This window comes from Dipodomys ordii, unplaced genomic scaffold (assembly GCF_000151885.1).
Source record: "Dipodomys ordii isolate 6190 unplaced genomic scaffold, Dord_2.0 Scaffold174, whole genome shotgun sequence".
NCBI lineage: Eukaryota > Metazoa > Chordata > Mammalia > Rodentia > Heteromyidae > Dipodomys > Dipodomys ordii.
In genome coordinates, this window is record NW_012267390.1 from 216,499 (window position 1) to 238,641 (window position 22,143).

The 22,143-nt window shown below is 52.3% G+C and overlaps 1 protein-coding gene across 1 annotated transcript; it reads right to left on the reverse strand.

Moving 5' to 3' along the window:
* Positions 1-2,701: 2,701 nt before the first annotated feature.
* Ing5 (inhibitor of growth family, member 5) lies at positions 2,702-21,912 on the reverse strand. The gene is made up of 7 exons (XM_013033668.1): positions 21,543-21,912; positions 16,465-16,631; positions 14,586-14,697; positions 14,354-14,447; positions 7,695-7,830; positions 7,533-7,594; positions 2,702-3,715 (listed from the first exon to the last, which is right to left on the reverse strand). The coding sequence occupies exons 1-7, from the start codon at positions 21,568-21,570 to the stop codon at positions 3,673-3,675; spliced, it is 642 nt and encodes a 213-aa protein (XP_012889122.1). The 5' UTR covers positions 21,571-21,912; the 3' UTR covers positions 2,702-3,672.
* Positions 21,913-22,143: the final 231 nt, after the last annotated feature.

The window sequence follows — 22,143 nt, forward strand, 5'->3', positions numbered from 1 at the left end:
CGGAAGCCTCGGCCGGGCCGGCGCGGCGTGCCCGGCGTCCCGTCCCGCTCCGAGCCCCGCACCGCCGTCGGGTCCAGGGCGTTTGGTGGCAGTCGTCCACCCTGAACAGTTCCCAAGGGGTCCTGACACTCCTGCGTCCAGCAAGCACGCGCCATGAAGCAACCCAGGACGACCCCACGCTTGCACACGGCCTCCTTGACCAGTTTGTGATGCTCCGTGAGGCCCGGGGGCCCAGGCCAGGAAGGCCCCACCCAGCCCCGGCTCACAGCCCGCGTTCAGAGTTGCGGCACCAAAATGATTCACTTCCAAGTTTTTGTTTCCAAAAATACTTTATTAAACAATATATCCATAATCTATAACATGATCCAAAAATACAGATATACAACTTTACATTATTTAATAAAAAGATTTACAATAACATCTCTTCTGTACAAAGGGAACATAGGTACTAATCCCTTGAAATTAGGATGTGACATTCACGTTAAAGCTGCATCATCCCTTTGGATGGAGTGTGGTGAAAGAAACCACAAACAGATCGAGGAGACACTTCCAGACGCTTGAGGAAAACATGCTTCTTAATCTTCCCCTGCTTTAAACTCTCAGCACAGGAAATGAACAATCACTGCTGGCTAAAAATCTAGGAAAATCTAAGAAAACGAAATAAACATCCCTCATCATTTCAAACCATGAGACCTAGCCTCCAAGCCCTTAGTGTTACAAGGGCTGACTCTTGGCTCCACAGTCACAGGAGAAAGCTGCTCTCTGGACAGTTATTGCTCAAAGCAGGTCCTGTAAAGAGTTCCGGGGACAGGTGAGGAGGCAGAGTGCTGGGTGCTGGGTGGGCTGCCACTACCCACAAGCCTTCCTGCCAGCATGGCTCTTCCTGCAGACTGGAAAACAGAAAGCTGGGGGCTGGTTCATGCTGCTTTACATGCACCTGCCAGGCCCAGAGGCCCCAGCCTGCAGGATGGACAGGACTGCCCGGCTACAGCTCACTGTTTGATCTAGGCCACAAACCACTAGCACATTTACAGATCTGGAGGCTCAGTTGAGCTTTTTAATACATCATATTGCTTTTCCCACAAGACAACTGCAAGAATCCCTTCACTGCTGACTGATAATGTGATGCTGAAAATAAGGGAAATCACTTGATTTTTTTTCCCCCTCTAAGGAAAAAGACACTTCTGCACTTTGGTGAACCTCAAGCTAAGCGATGCATACCCCTGGCACAGGAAAGGCAGCTGCCAGTGATGGGACATGAAGGGTTCGGCTCAAATCCCCTCAGTCCACAAGATGCAGGTGGCTGCACACCTCCCCCGGGGAGGATCTGCCCCACACTAAGCCTGGACGCCTCATAAACACAGGGGGTCAGACCCAGGAGTGAGCCACAGGCCCGGTGGCATACGCCCACGTCCTGCAGTGCCACATCCTTTTCAAACTGTGGCCATTCTCCCAAGTGCCTCCTGCTTGCAGAAGGTAGTGACAGTCAGGACAGGGGTCCTATCAGGTACCAAATGACAGCCATGTTTTCTTCTTATCCTGTTTTCTGTTGGTGATGAAGTTAAGCACTGGCCTCATACTTGCTAGGTAAGTTCTCTACTACTGAATCCCCAAACCTGTTTTCAAGTGTGCGCATATTGTTTTGACATTATTGTAACCGACAAAAGTAAAAGCCGATCCGCAGTGTCCATCCACAGTGGCAGGAGGAGGTTCCGCCACCATGTGGGAGATGGAGAAGCCTCTTGCCTGGCTCAGGGAATATGGCTGGGCCTCGGGAAGCTGAAGACAAAATTTAACCAGCCTTCCAGCACCTCCACCAATGAACAGCATTTCAACCCAGTGATGACAGGACAGAGACACCCAGGAGGAAGCTGACTGACTCAGCTCCTAAGGCAGTGTCTGGTCAGAAACTTCCTGCGCTTATAAAAATGACAAAGTAGCTGGGCATGCACTCAGGAGGCTGAGCTAGGAGGATGGGAAGTTTGAGGCCAGCCTGTACTACAAAGGGACACCTGTTTAAAAAAAAAAAAATGAAGCATGTACAAGATCTCATGGGTCTGACCTCAGCACCAGGAAAAAAAGAGAAATCCTGTTCTCACACTGATTTTCCCTAATCTTGAAATATGTGTCAACAAAATGGTCTTATGAATTTAAAAACGTATCTCAGTTTCATGCATGGCTAAGAATGAGATGGGTCCTCCAGCCCTGACCTAAGGGCCCTTTCCTTTCTGAGCTACAGGAAAGCATCAGCCCATCTAAAGGAAGCCCGGAGGACTCAACATGGATGAGCTACTCCAACAGATGCCCCTGGCTGCCCATGGGCCACTGTGGAAGGGTCAGCACCGCTAACCAATGCAGCACAGGCCGCCTGGCTGGCTGTCAGCCCTGACCAACCACCCAGGAACAGAACCTGGAGAATCACAGTGCCCGTGCCACTGGCAAAGCATTCTCACACACACGAGCTGACCTGTGGGGCTCTCTGGCTATCAGTGAAGAGCTGTAAGGTGGAAGGGGAGGGTACTAGAATAGAAGTGTGACCACCAGATGGAAAGGGCCCTCGCACACAGAGGAAGCCCTCCCTTCTCAGGATGGGAATCCCACACCCCAGCTCCCTTCCTGTGTGAGGATGGGCCAGGCTCGCAATCCACACTAGAGGAGGGCAGGGTCTGCGAAGGCCCCTCACTGGGTACTGCCACAAATGTATCTCAACAGGCAAAGTGTATTTTCTCCAACTATTACCAAAAGGACTGTTCAACATTGATTTGGTGAATGCAGAATAAACAAGTATATCTATCTACCTTCATTCCAGAACTACTGGGCACATGAGTTCACAAATCAAGTCACATAATTGTATTCCCCTTGGCTATAAGCTGCTGGTCTAGTGGTATGCAACATAAACAGAGTTCTAAAACCAGCTCGTAGTAGACAGACTCACTTCATAGACACACAGACCCACGACCTTCATGCTATTACAATAATTTCATCTTCACAGTAGAAGTGTAAGGAATTCCCAGAGAAACGGACTTCAGCCCAGTGGTTAGGCGTGCTTGGCAGTGCTGACGGTGGCAACCAACAGCTGAGGCTGACGGCGAGCCGTGAATCTCCAGGGGACGGGGAAGTCCATGTTGAAAGTCGGCACACCTCGAGGCGGGAGCACGTCCTCTGGGGGAGCCCTGCCCTTCCAGGCACATCAGAGGTGTCCTGTCTAAGAATCCGTGCCACCAGAGTCAAGATGAGAGCAAAGCTCTGGGGCATCACTGCTCACAGAGCGGCAGAAAGTCTTCCTGGTGCACCAGGAAGTAGCAGGTGGTCACTCAGGCTGATTCTGGTCACAAAACAGAGGCAGTATGCCGGGTTCACATGTCTCCACCACATACTCTGCCTGGCAGCCTGAGTTTACAAACACCCACCCATGGTCCCAGGCTGGCCTGAAGGCAGCCACGGCCAGAAATAGGGGGTCTGTACATAGTTGCTGTGGCAAATACTTCTGAGACTGCTCATCTGTGAAAACAGGGTGTGGTGGTTTCTTGTTTTAGAAAATATCCAGAATCGTAACTGGCCATTAGTTATGAAGTATCAGTTGAAATAAGGTCGTTTTAAAATTAAAAAAATATTGCAACATGAAGGAAGGAATATATTAATTTGCTCTTCAACCTGGACACAGTCTCTTCCTTACTTCTTCTTCCTCTTTTCCTGAACACACCTTGGACAGAACCTGTGACGAGAAAGGCACAGGGATCGGCCCTTTGTGTCACTTCTGCAGCATCCAAGACACCACGCCCCCCCCCACGCCCCAGGACAGTGGCCTCTGGCAAGACAAGGATGAAGACAGCTACTCCACAGCCCACGCCGTCTTCCCTCCGGGGAAGGCTGCCACAAGAATCTGTCTGTGCTTGGATGTCATAGAGGCGCACCAGACAGCCTCATGATGGAATACATAAAGCTGGTTACAGGGTTGCAGCACAGGGCTGTAGCTAGATGGTGAAGGTGTCTAGGGGCATGGGCATGCTGAGGGCCAAACAAGTAAGTAGGCTTGTCAGGTCCCGGACTCAGCACCGGGCTCGGGAGCTGCACAAGCCCAGCACTCGGGAAGCATGCCAGTGGCACAGGCGGCGGGCACTGCTGAACTACACCAGCTACTCACAACACACAGGAGGGTGGAGTTGGCTCTGTGTGCAGGAAGTACTCACTTGCACATGACAACTACCTTCATACTCCTCTGTACACCCTTGCTTGGAGCAAGAACCCCCCAGTACCTATGCAGGAGCAACAGCCCACACTACAGCACTGTGTCAGCCAGCAGGCCCGCACTACAGCACCTGTCAGCCACCAAGTCCACACTACAGCACCTGTCAGCCACCAAGTCCACACTACAGCACCTGTCAGCCACCAAGTCCACACTACAGCACTGTGTCAGCCACCAAGTCCACACTACAGCACTGTGTCAGCCACCAAGTCCACACTACAGCACCTGTCAGCCACCAAGTCCACACTACAGCACCTGTCAGCCAGCAGGCCCACACTACAGCACCTGTCAGCCAGCAGGCCCACACTACAGCACCTGTCAGCCACCAAGTCCACACTACAGCACCTGTCAGCCACCAAGTCCACACTACAGCACCTGTCAGCCACCAAGTCCACACTACAGCACCTGTCAGCCACCAAGTCCACACTACAGCACTGTGTCAGCCAGCAGGCCCACACTACAGCACCTGTCAGCCAGCAGGCCCACACTACAGCACCTGTCAGCCACCAAGTCCACACTACAGCATCTGTCAGCCACCAAGTCCACACTACAGCACTGTGTCAGCCAGCAGACCCACACTACAGCACCTGTCAGCCAGCAGGCCCTCACTACAGCACTGTGTCAGCCAGCAGGCCCACACTACAGCACCTGTCAGCCAGCAGGCCCACACTACAGCACCTGTCAGCCACCAAGTCCACACTACAGCATCTGTCAGCCACCAAGTCCACACTACAGCACTGTGTCAGCCAGCAGACCCACACTACAGCACCTGTCAGCCAGCAGGCCCTCACTACAGCACTGTGTCAGCCAGCAGGCCCACACTACAGCACCTGTCAGCCAGCAGGCCCACACTACAGCACTGTGTCAGCCACCAAGTCCACACTACAGCACTGTGTCAGCCACCATGTCCACACTACAGCACCTGTCAGCCACCAAGTCCACACTACAGCACCTGTCAGCCAGCAGGCCCGCACTACAGCACCTGTCAGCCAGCAGGCCTGGACTACACAGCACTGTGTCAGTCAGCAGCTCCAGATCTCACTGCTTAGCCAACACACGCACTTTAGCCCTCCACTCTGTCTAGCCGGCTGCTCTGCCTAGTGCTACATCCAAGACTGTGCCACTGCCAGGCTTATAGGCTCTCACAGTCAGACCCACCTTCCTACTGCTGTTAAGACTTTCCTACCTGGAAGTCCTGTAAAAAACTCATTTTGTAGCCGGGCACCAGTGGCTCATGCATGTCATCCTAGCTACTCAGGAGGCTGAGATCTGAGGATGGTGGTTCAAAGCCAGCCCAAGCAGGAAAGCCCATGAGACTCATCTCCAATAAACCACTCAGAAAACAGAAGTGGCGCTGTGGCTCAAGTGGTAGAGTACTAGCCTTCAGCTGAAGAGCTGAGGGACAGCGCCCAGGCCCAGAGTTCAAGCACCAAGGAGGACCAAAAAAAACAGACTCACTTTGTTCAAATCAAACTCAGAATCCGCTCTCCCTGCCTTGTGCCCTGGCCCCGGCATACAGGTCTGCTCTTTCCTCTGCGTCCCTTTCCTCAGCTCAGAGTTGTCACCCATCAGAAGCAGGGCCCTATGGGAAGGTGGCTGCTGACAGACCCTCCCACGCCCTGCCATAGGCAGAGCGCCAGGGTGCATCCTGGCGCTCACCATACTCATCGGTGGGCACACACATCGGCGGGTGCCCTGGGAGCCCTGCCATCTGTCCCGACCATGCATGAGGCAGAGCGCCAGGGTGCATCCTGGCGCCCACCATACACATCGGTGGGCACACACATCGGCGGGTGCCCTGGTGTTCACCATACTCATCGGTGGGCACACACATCGGTGGGTGCCCTGGGAGCCCTCCTTTCCCTCTGTGAGCCTTGCACCAATACCAAAGGAAAACTCACCCTCACTGACCACAGACTGTCCTGCAGAAATTTCTGTCTGTCTGCACAGCAAGCAGACTACATGACTGGCTCTGTGTGCCACTATATGAAGAGGGTAGGATTCCTGCTCTTTCAGTTTAAGAACGTGCATCCACTTTTAGTGCAAATCAACAAAACCAAGATTTTATTTAATAGCCGGGCGCCAGTGGCTCACGCCTGTAATCCTAGCTACTCAGAAGGCTGAGATCTGAGGATCACAGTTCAAAGCCAGCCCAGGCAGGAAAGTCCGTGAGACTTTTATCTCCAATAAACCACCAGAAAACCGGAAGTGGTGCTGTAGCTCAAGTGGTAGAGCGCTCGCCTTGAGCTGAAGAGCTCAGGGACAGCGCCCAGGCCCAGAGTTCAAGAGGATGGGATGTGTCTTAGCAGTAGAGCACATGCCTAGAGGACACGATGCCCTGGCAGAACTCCATGCCCAGCACTTCCACCAAAAGAAGCCAGAACAGCTCTTCTTTAGGGAACAGTAGTATAAACACAAAAACTTAACAACATGTCCCTAGGGGAGCTGGGTGGCAGATGTCCCTATAAGTTTGCCCCACCCCTACTAGCCAGGACGGGAACTGCAGCAATAGTGGGACTACACAGCAGAGCTGAGAGGCAGACAGGCTGCAGGGGAAGCCAGCCCAGCTCCAGGCTGGAGAGGCTCGCCCAAGGCTGCAGGGGAAGCCAGCCCAGCTCCAGGCTGGTCGCCCAAGGCTGCAGGGGAAGCCAGCCCAGCTCCAGGCTGGCTCAGGCTCGCCCAAGGCTGCAGGGGAAGCCAGCCCAGCTCCAGGCTGGAGAGGCTCGCCCAAGGCTGCAGGGGAAGCCAGCCCAGCTCCAGGCTGGAGAGGCTCGCCCTAGGCTGCAGGGGAAGCCAGCCCAGCTCCAGGCTGGAGAGGCTCGCCCTAGGCTGCAGGGGAAGCCAGCCCAGCTCCAGGCTGGCTCAGGCTCACCCAAGGCTGCAGGGGAAGCCAGCCCAGCTCCAGGCTGGAGAGGCTCGCCCAAGGCTGCAGGGGAAGCCAGCCCAGCTCCAGGCTGGAGAGGCTCGCCCAAGGCTGCAGGGGAAGCCAGCCCAGCTCCAGGCTGGAGAGGCTCGCCCAAGGCTGCAGGGGAAGCCAACCCAGCTCCAGGCTGGAGAGGCTCGCCCAAGGCTGCAGGGAAGCCAGCCCAGCTCCAGGCTGGAGAGGCTCGCCCAAGGCTGCAGGGGAGCCAGCCCAGCTCCAGGCTGGAGAGGCTCGCCCAAGGCTGCAGGGGAAGCCAGCCCAGCTCCAGGCTGGAGAGGCTCGCCCAAGGCTGCAGGGGAAGCCAACCCAGCTCCAGGCCCTTAAGATCAAGGACACAAGCAAAACAGGTACCCACATACTGACCACTTTCCTTTGGGCTTCGTGGTGAGGTCCACACAGGCAAAGTGAAACCACTCAATCGGACACTGAAAAAAGAAGAGAGCCTCAGTCACTCTGCATGCTGAAGACAGGGAGCTATACCCCACTCCCACCCCACAACATCTGTCCCGAGACCCAGACACTCACATCTGGGTTGTCACAGCCAATCATCTCCCCATAGGACACCTGGTGGCACAGGCAGTACGTAGGTTCGTTCGGGTCCACGGGCATGTCCAGGACGTCAGAGGGGTGCACAGACAGGACGGTGTCGGTGAACTCAGACCTGAGGGTGGGAAGAGTGTGCTGAGCACGGGGTGACGAGGGCAGGCATGACGGACCAGGCACAGCCCAGGGCCTCCTGCGTGTGTGGGCCCAAGGCTCCCTTTTGCTATGTCTGAAGACAAATAAGGCTCCAAGCAGGAATCTAAGCAGGTTCTGTGGACTAGTCCAGGTGAACCAACTGACTGCCATCTCCTGATTGGCATCTCCTGATTGACACTTGAGCCTGAAGACATTTCCAGTGTTTGTTTCTGAGATGCACTTTCAACAAAAGTCACAAAACCCCTCTGACTGCACAACACTCTTGAAAACAGGAAAAAAATGTGTAAGAACGTGAGCAAATTGTCAGACAGTTCCCTCGGATCATCACCGACCGCAAAACCTGGGACAGGGGGGTGAACGACGCACCAGAGGGGGAGGGTACGGCCCCCACTCACCAAGTCACAAGGGTGTCAAGGACACAGCGCCCAGAGGCTGTGGCATGGCCCTGCCAGTGCCGGTGCAGGGCAAAGGAGCCTCCAGGCCATGGTGCTGTTGGTGGCCCCAGGCCCTTCCCCTCTGTACTAGCCCTCCTTGGCTAGCATACCAACTGGCATACCCACAGGCTGACCAGGGGTTGGGGCATTGCCACCTGTACCTGAGCCTGAGCAGACAGTCCTTGCCACAAGGCCAGCATGTCCTGTGTCCAGACCACTTTGCATCTGCACAGGCACCTTCCAATACCACACCCAGGCAGCTCCTCTGGCTTCCTGTGGGCCCTCACTCCCAGGATGCTATCGACCCACCCACTACTCCCCTACCTCAGGAGCCACCTCCAACGCTCCTCACAGCTGCCGTCCAACTTTCTAGCAGCTGTCTGTGGAAAGCTTACCTGCCCAGGCTCCCTCCTGCCTGCTTTCCCCGTACCCAGTCACAAACACACTCTGGAGCTGCAAGGGCTGTGCCCATGGGCAGCTTCCTCTTTGCCTGTGTTCTCAGGTATGTGCGCGAGCTGTAGGGAGGTCTAGACAGTCCAGTCCTCACCCCACCGGCAAACCCACAAATACATATCGCCAAACCATACAGTTAGTTCCGATGAGGCTACAGCAGAGAAGGCCAGGCACAGGAGCAGCGGGGAAGAAGACGGAGGTGAGCCACTCTCTCCTCTGCATTCTTTTCCAAATGCTCCCAGGCCCTTCAGTTGCATGTGTGTGTAATGTACATATCCATTCAGGCCCACTGCACAGCAGGACCCCTGCAGGTCACCAGCTCTCTACCCCGTGTCTGTACCACATTTGAAACCTGAGTGCTAACACTGCCCTGATCAAGCAAGTCCTCAGGGTCCTCCAGGTGGGTGTCTGTCTGCTCCCGCTGCGGAAGGCCTCCTGGCTCCATGGTCTTGGAACCTCCGAGGAGGCAGACCCTCCAAGACCCTGTGGTGTGCTTCCTCCCTGCCATGTGCTGCCTGGCCACCCGTGCTCAGAATTCCGGGGTTCAAGGGTGTCAGCCAGAAGGGGGGTGCACACAGGAGATGACAGCAAAACAGGCTGAGGGGGCCCCCCAGCCGGAGACCCCTGGGCAGCACCTATTCCTCAGACAGGGCTAGGCGATCCAAGCTCTTAGAATCTGCCTGCCAATTCACTTGGCCCTTGTCCCAACGATAGACTGAACCAGAAAGAGGACCCAGGTCTAATTCCCAAAGCTCCTCTTTTTTCTCTCTCTCTTTTCCTTTTTTTTTGGTCAGTTATGAGGCTTGAACTCTGGGCCTGGGTGCTGTCCCTGAGCTCTTCAGCTCTACCCCTTGCTTGAGCCACAGTGCCACTTCTTAATTCCCAAAGCTCCTGGTGGCCTCCTTCATTCCTACATCTAGGTCCTATCTTATGGGCAGCAGCCTCAGCTGCAGAGTCTCAGTCAAGAAACAGCACCCGAGAGGCCTGGGGACAGCCTGGGCTCACAGGGTCTCACAGACGAAAAACACCCGAGAGGCCTGGGGACAGCCTGAGCTCACAGGGTCTCACAGACAGGAAACAACACCTGAGAGGCCTGGGGACAGCCTGAGCTCACAGGGTCTCACAGACAGAAAACAACACCCGAGAGGCCTGGGGACAGCCTGGGCTCACAGGGTCTCACAGACAGGAAACAACACCCGAGAGGCCTGGGGACAGCCTGAGCTCACAGGGTCTCACAGACAGGAAACAACACCCGAGAGGCCTGGGGACAGCCTGAGCTCACAGGGTCTCACAGGGTCTCACAGACGGGAAACAACACCTGAGAGGCCTGGGGACAGCCTGAGCTCACAGGGTCTCACAGACAGGAAACAACACCTGAGAGGCCTGGGGACAGCCTGGGCTCACAGGGTCTCACAGGGTCTCACAGACGGGAAACAGCTGAGAGGCCTGGGGACAGCCTGGGCCAGGTGGGAGTGAACTATGGATGCTGGCTGAGCATCCTGCGAGATGCCCTGGGAACAGACTCTGCAGACTGCAGCACCACCTATGCCAGCCGATGAACTCCCCTGTACACAGGGCTCTCGAGGACATGGGCAGAACACCAGGCCAATGACAGGCAGGCCCCACTAGGTCCTGGTAAGAGTGGGGTTTGTTACCGTTTGACTGTCCTTCCTGATACCCCTTCTCAGGAGGGTGCCCAGAAGAGTACACTGCAGGGGCTGGGAAGGTGACTCAGTGGTAGAGCATTTGCCTTGTATGCCAGAGGCCCTGGGTTCGATTCCTCAGCACCATATAAGCAGAAAAAAAAGCCGAAAGTGGCGCTGTGGCTCAAGTGGTAGAGCGCTAGCCTTGAGCTGAAGAGCTGAGGGACAGCGCCCAGGCCCAGAGTTCAGGCTCCACGACCGGACCCAAAAAAAAAAAAAAAAGAGTGCACTGCAGTGGCCTGCCTGGAGGTCTATGAAATAACAGGAACGCTGCCGCCACTGAGAGCCAGGGAGAAGAGAGCGACCCACACATCAACACTGGACGCAGCCAGCCACAGCAGGCACCCTCACCATGGACCAGCCCCACCGCGGCTGCTGACATCAGCTTAGCACAGGCCTGAACCAGTGGCCATGCCACCATCGCCCACTAGTAGGCAGCTGTGAATGCCAGGCAGAAGACCTCAATTCACACTGGGAGAGGGGCCACACTGCCAATGCCCAGCTGTGTGTCTGCAGACACCCCGAGGTGCCTGAGAGCAGCCTGGGCCTGCCACCATCTGGAGGCTGGCAATCGGATCCCAGAGCCACACGTGCTCTGAGGATGAAATGAGCAAGGCCTGCACAAGCCCCGGAGGCCATGATAGCCTTTGGATTCTGGGCAGGAGGAAGCAGAGATTCCGTGTGCTGAAACAGGATAGCACAGCTCAGCAAACTTTTTTTTTTCTTTTTAAACAGTCCTGGGGCTTGAACTCAGGGCCTAGGCAGTGTCCTTTTACTCAAAGCGAGCACTCTACCACTTGAGCCACAGCGCCACTTCCAGCTTTTTCTATTTATGTGATACTGAGGAGTGGAACCCAGGGCTTCATGCACGCTAGGGAGGCACTCCACCACTGAGCCACCTTCCCAGCCTGCTCGGCAAACCTCAGAAGCACTGGGGCAACACGGCTGAGTGCCTTGTGCCCTGCAGCCAAGAAGGAAATCTGCTTGGCTCCCGGCCTGGTGGAGCTGGAGGCCCTCCAAAGCTACCTCCAAACCAGTCTGTGGCCAGGTCTTCACAGACTCTGGGAGACGGAGACCATTTGCACTGCTGGGCCAGGCCGCCGGAGACCTGGGAAGCAGTGGGAGTAGGCCAGGCAGCCTCGGGGAGGGCAAGCCTGAGGCTCCCTGTGCTGTCGGCCCACAGCCAGGAGGTCCCATGTGACACTGTCGGGTCTCCTGCCGGTGCCACCCACCACCAGTTCAGTCTGCCTGGACTGGAGAAGAGAAATGTACCCTGAGGAAAAACAGAAGTTCAGTACGCACACCTTCTATAGCTAACATGAGACAGAAGACTGCCAGGCACCAGTGGCTCACACCTGTAATCCTGGCTACTCAGCAGACTGAGAGCCGAGGGTCACAGTTTGAAGACAACCCAGGCCGGAAAGTCTATCAGATTCTTATCTCTAATTAATTGCAAAAAAAAAAAAAACCAAAAAAGAAGCTGTGGCTCAAGTGGTAGAGCTCCAGCCTTGAGTGCCAAGACCCTGAGTTCAAGCTCCAAGACTGGTACCAACAAAAAAATAAAAACCGTAAGACCTGAAATAAGCAGGAAAAGAGGACTCAAATCAAGAGAAAAAAATCAAAAACAAGGAACTGGTCTACGTAGGTAGACACTGATATTAGATGTTAGATTTGCAGAAGAGCACTTTAAAGAGCTACCATCAATGTTAGAGAAACATAAATGAAATGCACACAAATGTGGGTAATTTGCAAAAAAATAACCAAAAGCTATTTTTAAAAAAAGAGGAAAGGAATGTAATAGGTGCTCTAAAACTAGAAACCCCAGCTACGCCATGACCACCCCCAACCTGCTCTCCATCCACAGCCTCAAGGACAGACCACAGCACAAACAGGCATCCCCAGCCCATAGCATCACCCTCAGGCCATGTAGTCTGTGACGAAGTGTGCGCTCAGCTTTGCAGGCGCATGTGAAACCACACACTCCCAAAATCACACTGGAATTCCGCTGAGCGGAGGAGGAGAGCTGCGCAGGTGCAAAAGTGGGATTCTGAATAGGAAGGAAGCGCGCCATACGCTCTGCTCCATGGGCACAGCTCCCTCCAGAAACTCAAGCCATCTAATCTGGGTCCTCAAACAGAAAAGTGGCAAAGATTACATAGCCTTCCCTAAAGCCCCAGGTTCAATGCCCAGCACCATAAAAACTACACAAAAACAATTAAATGTTAAATATAAGTTAGGTAGAGCAGCATGCACAAACTCAGGTATTTGAGGCTGCAACACAGCAAAATCCATCTTGAAAGGAAAGAAGAAGGAATAGAATGGTGAGGTGTGGAAAAACAAAGGTTAAAACTCACAAGACTAAAAAGTTCTAGGAAATGCACCTGGGAAAGCACACGTGGACAGAACACCCACTACAGAAGTACTGGTCATGTGCGTGGCGGGGGGTGGGGGGGTGAGAAGGGGGGAATGTTTAGTTGGAGATTAAGAGTCTAATAGGACCTTTCTGTTGGGTTGGCTTCAAGCTGCTAGGATTATAGGCACAAGCCATCGGCACCCAGCCAAAATCTTTTTTAAGATCAGTAATACAGTACACACTTAACATATGCAAGGCCCTGGAGTCCATCATTAAAAAAAAAAATTAGGGCTAGGAATGTGGCTCAGTGGTACAGTGCTTGCCTAGCATGAATGAAGCCCTGGGTTCGATTCCTCAGTACCACATAAGCAGAAAAGGCCAGAAGTGGTGTGGCTCAAGTGATAGAGTGCTAGCCTTAAGTAAAAGAAGCTCAGGGAGAGTGCCCAGGCCCTGAGTTCAAGCCCCAGGACTGACCAAAAATAAATAAATAAACATCAGGATTTCTCCCTCCTTTTGTCAATAAGACTATTTGGACCTCTCCCAGAACTGCTAGAACCATTTTCACCTCGCAAAGCAGCACAGGACCTGTGAAGGAGGGTGCCAGCAAGACAATAACCTGAAGTTCCAGACAAAGGACACTGCTGAACACCAGAGGCTCAGGCCTGTAATCCGAACGACTTAGGAGCTGAGATCTGAGGATTAAGGCTCAAAGCCAGCTTGGGCAGGAAAGTCCCCAAAACTCTTATCTTCAATGAACCACCAAAAAGCTAGAAGTAGAGGTGTAGTTCAAGTGGTAGAGCACTAGCCTTGAGCTTTTTAAAAAGCTTAGGGTTAGTGCCCAGGCCAAGTTCAAGCCCCAAGACCAGCACACACAAAAAAAGATAAATGACATGTATATACAACAGATGTAATATAGTCTGAATACATGCTACAAATATATTTCTAAGACGATGAACAGTTGAGCACCAATGACTGACTCATTCCTATAATCCTAGCTCCTAAAATACTCTCAATTCCAATTAACCAGCAACGAGCCAAAAGGGGAGATGTGGCTCAAGGGGCAGAGTGCCAGCTTTGAGACAAAAAGCTACATGACAGTGCTAAGCCCTGAGTTCAAGCCTTAGCACCAAAACCAAAACAACAACAACAACAACAACAACCACACACACACACACACACACACACACACACACACACACACACGAAAACTAAGACAAGAATAGATACCTAGTCAGCCTCCTTAGGAAGAGCTTACATGGCCATCAGCACGCACTCAGTATTCTCTGGTTACTGAGTGCAGCACACAAGGGCTAACACCGAGTCACTGCTGTGTGCCAAGGGGTTCAGGCATGCTGTGTGAACCAGGGGTTCAGGCGTGCTGGCAGCCCCGGTGCTGCTCAAGGGTCACTGTGAGCAGAGCTCTGCTCAGCGCCTGCAGAGCCATCAGAGCCAGAAGTCCCTGAACGGGAGGCTGCTCCCCGGGGTGCTCTTCCTGGAGAACAGGACACTGCGTCCTCCATAAATGCACAGAGAGCGCCTTACCCGCCCTTGTGCTTCTTTTTCTTTGGGGTGTCTTCTTCTGAGGTCCTCCGGCCTCGACCGCGGGAACTTCTTTTTTCTTTCTGACTCCGACCTTCTGAAAAACAATAAAGTCCCACGTTATTTTCCCAGGAATGAATGAAGCAGGACAAGACTCATTAAGTGCCTACCACTTTTCAACAAAATTCTTCCAAGTCCCAGAGTAATAAAACAAAGAGAACACCAGCAGACTTGCTTTTCAGTCCTCGTCCTCCAGCGCTTTCCAAGTCACTGCCGTCCATCTTGTCCTTCAGGTCGGCCTCGAAGCGTGCCAGGTCAGCATCAAGCCTTCGGATGTGTTTGTCCACCTGCAAAAGGACCTTTCTTGAAAATTGGGGCCATGTCTGGGGGCACATGTCTGTAAACCCCAGCTACTCAGGAGGCAAGTAGCAACGAGAATCTTGGTCAAATTAAGCATAGGCAACACAGCTATTAGCAAGACTCCATCTCAACCAGTAAGACAAGTGTAATGGTCTATAATTTCGGCTACACAGATATGGACAGTAGGATCATAGTCCAGGCCAGCCCAAGGCCAAATCACAAGACTAGCCAAAAGAAAGGGTGTGGTCCAAGGAGAAGAGCGTATGCTTAGCAAGTGCAAGGCTCAGTTCAGTAATCACAGTACCACCAAAGCTTAAAATAAAAGCAATAGACATAGATGTGACTCGAGTGGCACATTCCACCTTTGAGTAGAACCGTCAAACAAGAGTGTGAGGCCTGAATCCAAGTCCCAGTTAATCATTTAATTCACAAAATCTGGAAAAGCACCAGGTTAGCCAACATAAAACCCTGAGTCTAGTCCCAGTACTGTAAATAAATAACTAAATAAATGCAAGAGCTGAGGGCTGGGAAGGTGGCTCAGTGGTAGAGCACTTGCCTTACATTCATGAGGCCCTGGGTTCGATTCCTCAGCACCACATAAGCAAAAAGAAAAAAGCCGGAAGTGGCATTGTGGCTCAAGTGATAAAGCACTAGCCTTGAGCTTAAGAGCTGAGGGACAGTGCCCAGACCCAGAGTTCAGGCCCCACGACCAGACTCCCCCTCAAAAAAATGCAAGAGCTGGGAGCTCAATGGTAGAGTGCTTGCCCAGCAAGTTTGAGACCCTGGGTTTAATCCCTAGCACTAAATTAAAAACAAAAAATGGGCTGGGAATGTAGCTTAGTGGTAGAGTGCTTGCCTAGTATGCATGAAGACCTGGGTTCAAGTCCTCAGTACCACATACACAGAAAGCCAGAAGTGGCATTGTGGCTCAAGTGGTAGAGTGCTAGCCTTCAGCAAAAGACGCTCAGGGACAGTGCCCAGTCATCGAGTGCAAGCCCCAGGACTGGCCAAAAGAAAACCAAACAAAAAACCCAAAACTTGCAATAGCTCCCCTACCAATTAACAAAAAGGCCCAGAAACAAAACTATGTGAGTTTCAGATGACAGCTACCAGGTGCTGTGGCTTTCCCTGCTGGGAAGCTTTCCCTGGAGCCTGCCCCTACCATCTCAGATGAGAGCATCCTACCCACCCACCCCCTACCATCTCAGACAGGACCCCTGACCCCTCCTCACCATCTCAGACAGAACCCCTGACCCCTCCTCACCATCTCAGACAGGACCCCGACCCCTCCTCACCATCTCAGACAGAACCCCTGACCCCTCCTCACCATCTCAGACAGGACCCCTGACCCCTCCTCACAATCTCAGACAGAACCCCTGACCTCTCCTCACCATCTCAGACAGAACCCCTGACCCCTCCTCACCATCTCAGACAGGACCCCTGACCCCTCCTCACCATCTCAGACAGAACCCCTGACCCCTCCTCACCGTCTCAGACAGGACCCCTGACCCCTCCTCACCATCTCAGACAGGACCCCTGACCCCTCCTCACCATCTCAGACAGAACCCCTGACCCCTCCTCACCGTCTCAGAGAGAAACCCCCTAACCCCTCCTCACCATCTCAGACAGGACCCCTGACCCCTCCTCACCATCTCAGACAGGACCCCTGACCCCTCATCACCATCTCAGACAGGACCCCTGACCCCTCCTTACCATCTCAGACAGGGCCCCCTGACCCCCTGCCCCCTCCTCACCATCTCGTAGGTCTGCATGGCCAGCTGAACCTTGTCATCACTGTACTCTTTGCACTTGTTGTATGCACTCTGAATCTTCTGCAGGTGCTCTACTCGCTGATCAGAAGAAAGGGTCTTCACTGTGGAGATGTACTCTGCAGCCAGGATGTCAATCTCTGCTTTCTTATCTGGTGGAGATGGGTGAGAAACTAGCCCTGTACCAAGGTGCACTGCGTATCACCAGACTGACAGCAAATCTGACATCACCTAAGTGCTGAACAAAAGGTGGACCATGGGCTGGGACTGTGGCTCAGTGGTAGAGTGCTTGGCTAGCGTGCATGAAGCCCTGGGTTCGATTCCTCAGTACTACATTCCTCAGTACCTCAGTACCACTGTGGCACTGTGGCTCAAGTGGTAGAGTGTGAGCCTTGAGCAGAACAAGCTTAGAGATAGTGCCCAGGCCCTGATTTCAAGCCCCAGGACTGGCAAGAAAGAAAAGGTGGACCAACACCAGCCAAGGGGTGAAGTGTGCCTTATGCCTAGTAGCTTTCCCAGAGCTGGTCCCACTGGAGTTGTTAGCAAGTGCTCACTGCGCTCTTGGATGATTCGCTGTATGGTCATCTTGCCTAGGACCTGGCACACCACCCTTGGTCATGTGCCCCAAAGACATAGGCTCTCAGGTACCAGGAGACAACTCCACATCTAATCCACAATAAGAGCACAGATACATTCAGCCACACACACATTCATGTGTACAATCCCATAAAAGGTGACAATGGATGAAAACACAAGCATGCTGCATGCTCAGATTAACACCATCAGAGACAGACCCAACTCAGCTCTTGTTGAGGAGGGACAAGTCCGGTTGTAGGTGGGGATTTGCCACCAAAGAGCAGCAAGGACATGAGTGACTAGAAAGGACTCATGGACCTCCAGGCACAGGAACAATATCTCCATCTGATAGGCGGAACAGAAGTCTCACTTAAAGGCATTTGCTAACCCATCTGCAAATGCTGGATGCTGGTTTCTGAATGGATGCCTTATTTCACAGGTTTCCCCTTTCCCAAGACACTGCACCAACAAACTACAAACAACAGAGTTTCCAATCTGGCAAAAGCCCAATATATAAAGCATTCTCCCACACCACAGCATGTTACCATGAAACTTAAAACTGGAAATAAAAGGAACACATCAAAAATTTCATAATAGGAAAGAACAAGAAATCACATATATAAAGGATCAAATAGCCAAGTGTCACACAGGGAAGATGACTAGCGTAAGGGTGTAAGGGTGTGTCAGCCGCAATGTGAGCTATGTGCCTGATGAGTATGGTAACAGACTCACTGGCTGGGGACTCAGGCCTATAATCGGAGCTATTCAGGAGGCAAGATCTGAGAATCAAGGCCAGACAGGAAAGTCCATGAGACTCTTTTTTTTTTTTTTTTTTGTCGGTTGTGGGGCTTGAACTCTGGGCCTGAGTGCTGTCCCTCAGCTCTTCAGCTCAAGGCGAGCGCTCTACCACTTGAGCTACAGCGCCACTTCCGGTTTCCTGGTGGTTTATTGGAGATAGGAGTCTCACAGTCTCTCCTGCCCGGGCTGGCTTTGAACTGCAATTCTCAGATCTCAGCCTCCTGAGTAGCTAGGATTACAGACGTGAGCCACCAGCGCCCAGCTGAGACTCTTAACTCTAACTAACAACCAAAATGCCAGAACTGAGGCTGTGGCTCAAGTGATAGAGCCCTAGTACTGAGCAAAAGAGCTCAAGGACAGGAAGTGGTGATTTGGCTCAAGGGGTAGAGCACTAGCCTTGAGCTGAAGAGCTTAGGGACAATATCCAGGCCCTGAGTTCAAGCCCCACAACCAACCAAAAAAAAACAAAACAAAACTCAGCAACAGAGCCCAGACCCTGAGTCAAGCCCTAGGCCTGGCACACAAAAAAATTTTTTATAAAAGGTAAGCCAAGTCAAATCCTGGTGGTTCATACCTATAATCCTAGCTATTCAAGAGGTTGAGATCTAAGGATCAAAGTTTGAAGCCAACAGAAGCAGACAAATCCTCCAGACTCTTATTTCCAGTTAACCAGCAAAAAGGTCACACTAGAGGCAGGATTCAAGTGGTAGCGTGCCAGCAGTGAGCAGGTGAGGCCTTGAGTTCAAGCCCCAGAACAATCACAGAAAAATAACAAATAAAACTTGAAAGCTAAGCAAGGGGTGACACTGTCCAGAAGAGAAAATGTACACATTCCCTCAATTCTGAAACGTAACTCCTCTACACAACATCTTAATAACAACAATAAAATCACATTTTCAAAATTAGCCGGGGGCTGAGAATGTGGCTCGGTGGTAGTCTTTGCCTGGCATTCATGAAGGCCTGGGTTCAATTCTTCAGTTCCACATACACAGAAAAAGCTGAAAGTGGTGCTGTAGCTCAAGTGGTAGAGTGCTTGCCTTTAGAAAAAGAAGCTCAGGGACAGAGCCCAGGCACAGAGTTCAAGCCCCAGGACTGGCAACAAGAACAACAAACAAAATCAGCCAGGACAGGAACTGGTGGCTCACGCCTGTAATCCTTCACTACTCAGGAGGCTGAGACATGAGGTTATGGTTTGAAGCTTGTCCAGGCAGCAAAGCCTGTGAAAAAAGTAACCATCAAAAAGCTGCAAGCGGAGCTGTGGCTGAAGAACTGGTACACACGTACACACACACACGTACACACACACACACACACGTACACACACGTGTACACACACACACACACACACACACACAAAGAGGATAAAGTAGCTTATGCCTATAATCCTAGCTGAGCACCACAGTTCAAAGCCAACCCAGACAGACATATCTATGAGACTCTTATCTCCAATTAATATCCTAAAGACTGAAGTGAGGTATGGCTCTAGAACATGAAAGATGAGTGAGAGCTCAAGGCCCTGAGTTCAAGTTTCAGTAATGACACAAAAGACAAAAAAAAAAGTGGGGTAAGGAAATCCTGGAAGAACTCCAGAGCAACAAATACACAGAAGGCTGGAGCCAGACAAGAAAAGCCTGGGAAAGGGAGCTGCAGATCTGCCGGAATCCTGGAGGTCAGACAAAGCAGCAACTCCAAGAAATCGAGTTATTCAGAAAGTGTCAGGTAAACACACAACTGGGTGGCAGTTTTAACTATCTGCTAACGACAAGACTACCACAGATGGAAGGGCGTGCAGAGGAGTTCTTCAACTGCAATGAACTAAACCAAGTCTGAAACTTACTAGAAATGAGAAAGGACAAGAACATGTGGTTTAGGGGCTGGGAAGGTGGCTCAGTGGCAGAGTGCTTGCCTCCCATGCATGAGGCCCTGGGTTCCATTCGTCAGCACCACATAAGCAGAAAAAGCCGGAAGAGGCGCTGTGGCTCAAGTGGTAGAGCACCAGCCTTGAGCTGAAGAGCTGAGGGACAGCGCCCAGGCCCAGAGTTCAGGCCACAAGACTGGCAAAAAAAAAAAAAATATATGTGGTTTAGGAACAAGAATTAAATACTAAGGTAACAAAAATAATCTTTTTTTTTTTTTTCCTGGCCATAGGGTGCTGCCCCTTCACCACTTGAGCCACTGCACTACCTTCGGTTTACAGACTTTCCTGCCCAGGCTGAGTAGATAGGATTACAGGCATGGAGCCACTGGCACCCAGCTTACACCTGACTTTAACAAGTACCAGTGCTAAGCTGGGTACCAGTGACTCATGCATGTAAACCTACTCAGCAGGCTGATCTCTGAGAATCTTAGATCAAACCCAGCTTGGGCAGGAAAGTCCTTTTCTTTTTCTGGCCAGTCCTGGAGCTTGAACTCAGGGCCTGGGCACTGTCCCTGAGCTTGTTTTTTGCTCAATGCTAGCACTGTACCATTTGCACTGTACCATTTGAGCCACAGGGCCACTTCTGGCTTTTTCTGTCTATGCGGTATTGAGGAATCAAGGCCAGCGCTTCATGCGTGCTAGGCCAGCACTCTACCACTGAGCCACCTTCCCAACCCCTCCATGAGTCTTTTTTTTTTTTTTTTGTCGTGGGGCTTAAACTCTAAGCCTGGGCGCTGTCTTTCAGCTCTTCAGCTCAAGGCAAGCGCTCTACCACTTGAGCCACAGTGCCACTTCTGAAATTTCTAGTGGTTAATTGGAGATAAAGAGTCTCCTGGACTTTTTCCTGCCCAGGCTGGATTTGAATGGCGATCCTCAAATCTCAGTCTCCTGAAAAGCTAGGGTTACAGGTGAGCCACCAGCACCTGGCTCCATGAATCTTTTATTTACAATTATACAGTAAAAAGCCAGAAGTAGAGCTGTGGCTCAAACGGCAGCATGCACCCAAGCCAGCCAAGCAAGTGAACAAAAAAAGTGAACAAAAAAAAGAACACAGGACACCAGGGCTCACGCCTGTAATCCTAGCTACTCAGGATGCTGAGACCTGAGACCTGAGGCTTGAGGTTCAAAACCAGCCCTAGTGAGACTCTCATCTCCAATTAACCACCCAAAAGCCAGAGGCGAAGCTGTGACTCAAGTGGCAGAGCGCTAGTCTTGAACAAAAAAGCTCAGGGACAGCGCCCAAACCCTGAGTTCAAGCCCCAGGACCAACACAAAATAAGTAAATAAAAAGCTAAAGAATACAGTGTCTGCACGCATGCACACACAGAAGCATTGCTTGCCAGTAACTCACATTCATAACCCTAACTGCACAGGAGGGTCATGGTTCAAGGGTACCCAGCAGAAAAGTCTGAGAAACTCTATCTCTTAAAAAACAGGGCTAGACGTGTGGCTCAAGTGGCAGAAAACTAGCTATGGGCAAGTAAGCCCAGTGTTCAAATCCAGGTGCCAGAAAAAGAAAAGTGCCAGTGTTCCATTCTTCCCATTCCTACTCAGGAGGCTGAGGAAGGGGGATCCAGAGTTCTGGGCCAACCTGGGCTACAAGAGACAGCCTATCACAAAAAATAAATAATAATAACTACTATGAACAAAAACACCAGCACTCCTTGGAGGACACTGTACTATGCCCTGAGCTGGGCTACGGCTCCACTGCAGAGTCCCCCCAAGCTCTCTGCCACCCTGCATCTCCCTGGTCAGCTCTGGACGGACCCACCTTCTGTCCTCTGGTCTAGCTCACGCATCAACTGGAAGTTCCTCTGAAGTTCGCAGGGCAGGTTCTCAATGCCTGGAAGGGGTATGAAAGCTCTCAGGAAGACGGGTGGGCCTCCCAAGCCTTACCCACAAGTCTTAGCAGCCAGCCCAATTTGTCTTCTATCTCTGGGTTTGGGGAGTAAAAGGACTGAGTTCTTTTTAGGATGCAGCACAGTGTTGACAGAAGCTCACAAGCTTCAGAAGCCTCTAGAAGCAAGCAAAGTTAGTAGGGAATGCAGGAAACAGCTGCTAGCCTAGGGAGGGGAGACAGCCAGGGCTGGATGGCTTCTCTCAATGAACTGCGAGCTCCAAGGCTCGAGTCGGCCAGAATCTCTGCCCCGGGCACTGCAGGCCACAGGCACGGAAGCGTGACCCAAGGATAAAGCTGTTCCATCACACCACCGACAGAGCAGTACCTGGCCACAGGTCCACACGACCGGGGCCACTATCACTGCACTAGTCCCGGGCCGCGGCAGACCCGGGAGGAGGCCTGGGCGCTGCCCTCCGCCCTCCACAGCGTGCAGCCCCGCAGGACCCGGGAGGAGGCCTGGGCGCTGCCCTCC

Coding starts and splice junctions, on each gene's coding strand:
- Ing5 (XM_013033668.1), bottom strand. CDS start 21,570: ATGCGTGAGCTAGACCAGAGGACAGAAG. Junction 14,448..14,585: donor TGGAGGACGAGGACTGAAAA/GCAAGTCTGCTG, acceptor ATTGTTTTTCAG/AAGGTCGGAGTCAGAAAGAA. Junction 7,831..14,353: donor AAAAAGAAGCACAAGGGCGG/GTAAGGCGCTCT, acceptor TCCCACCCTCAG/GTCTGAGTTCACCGACACCG.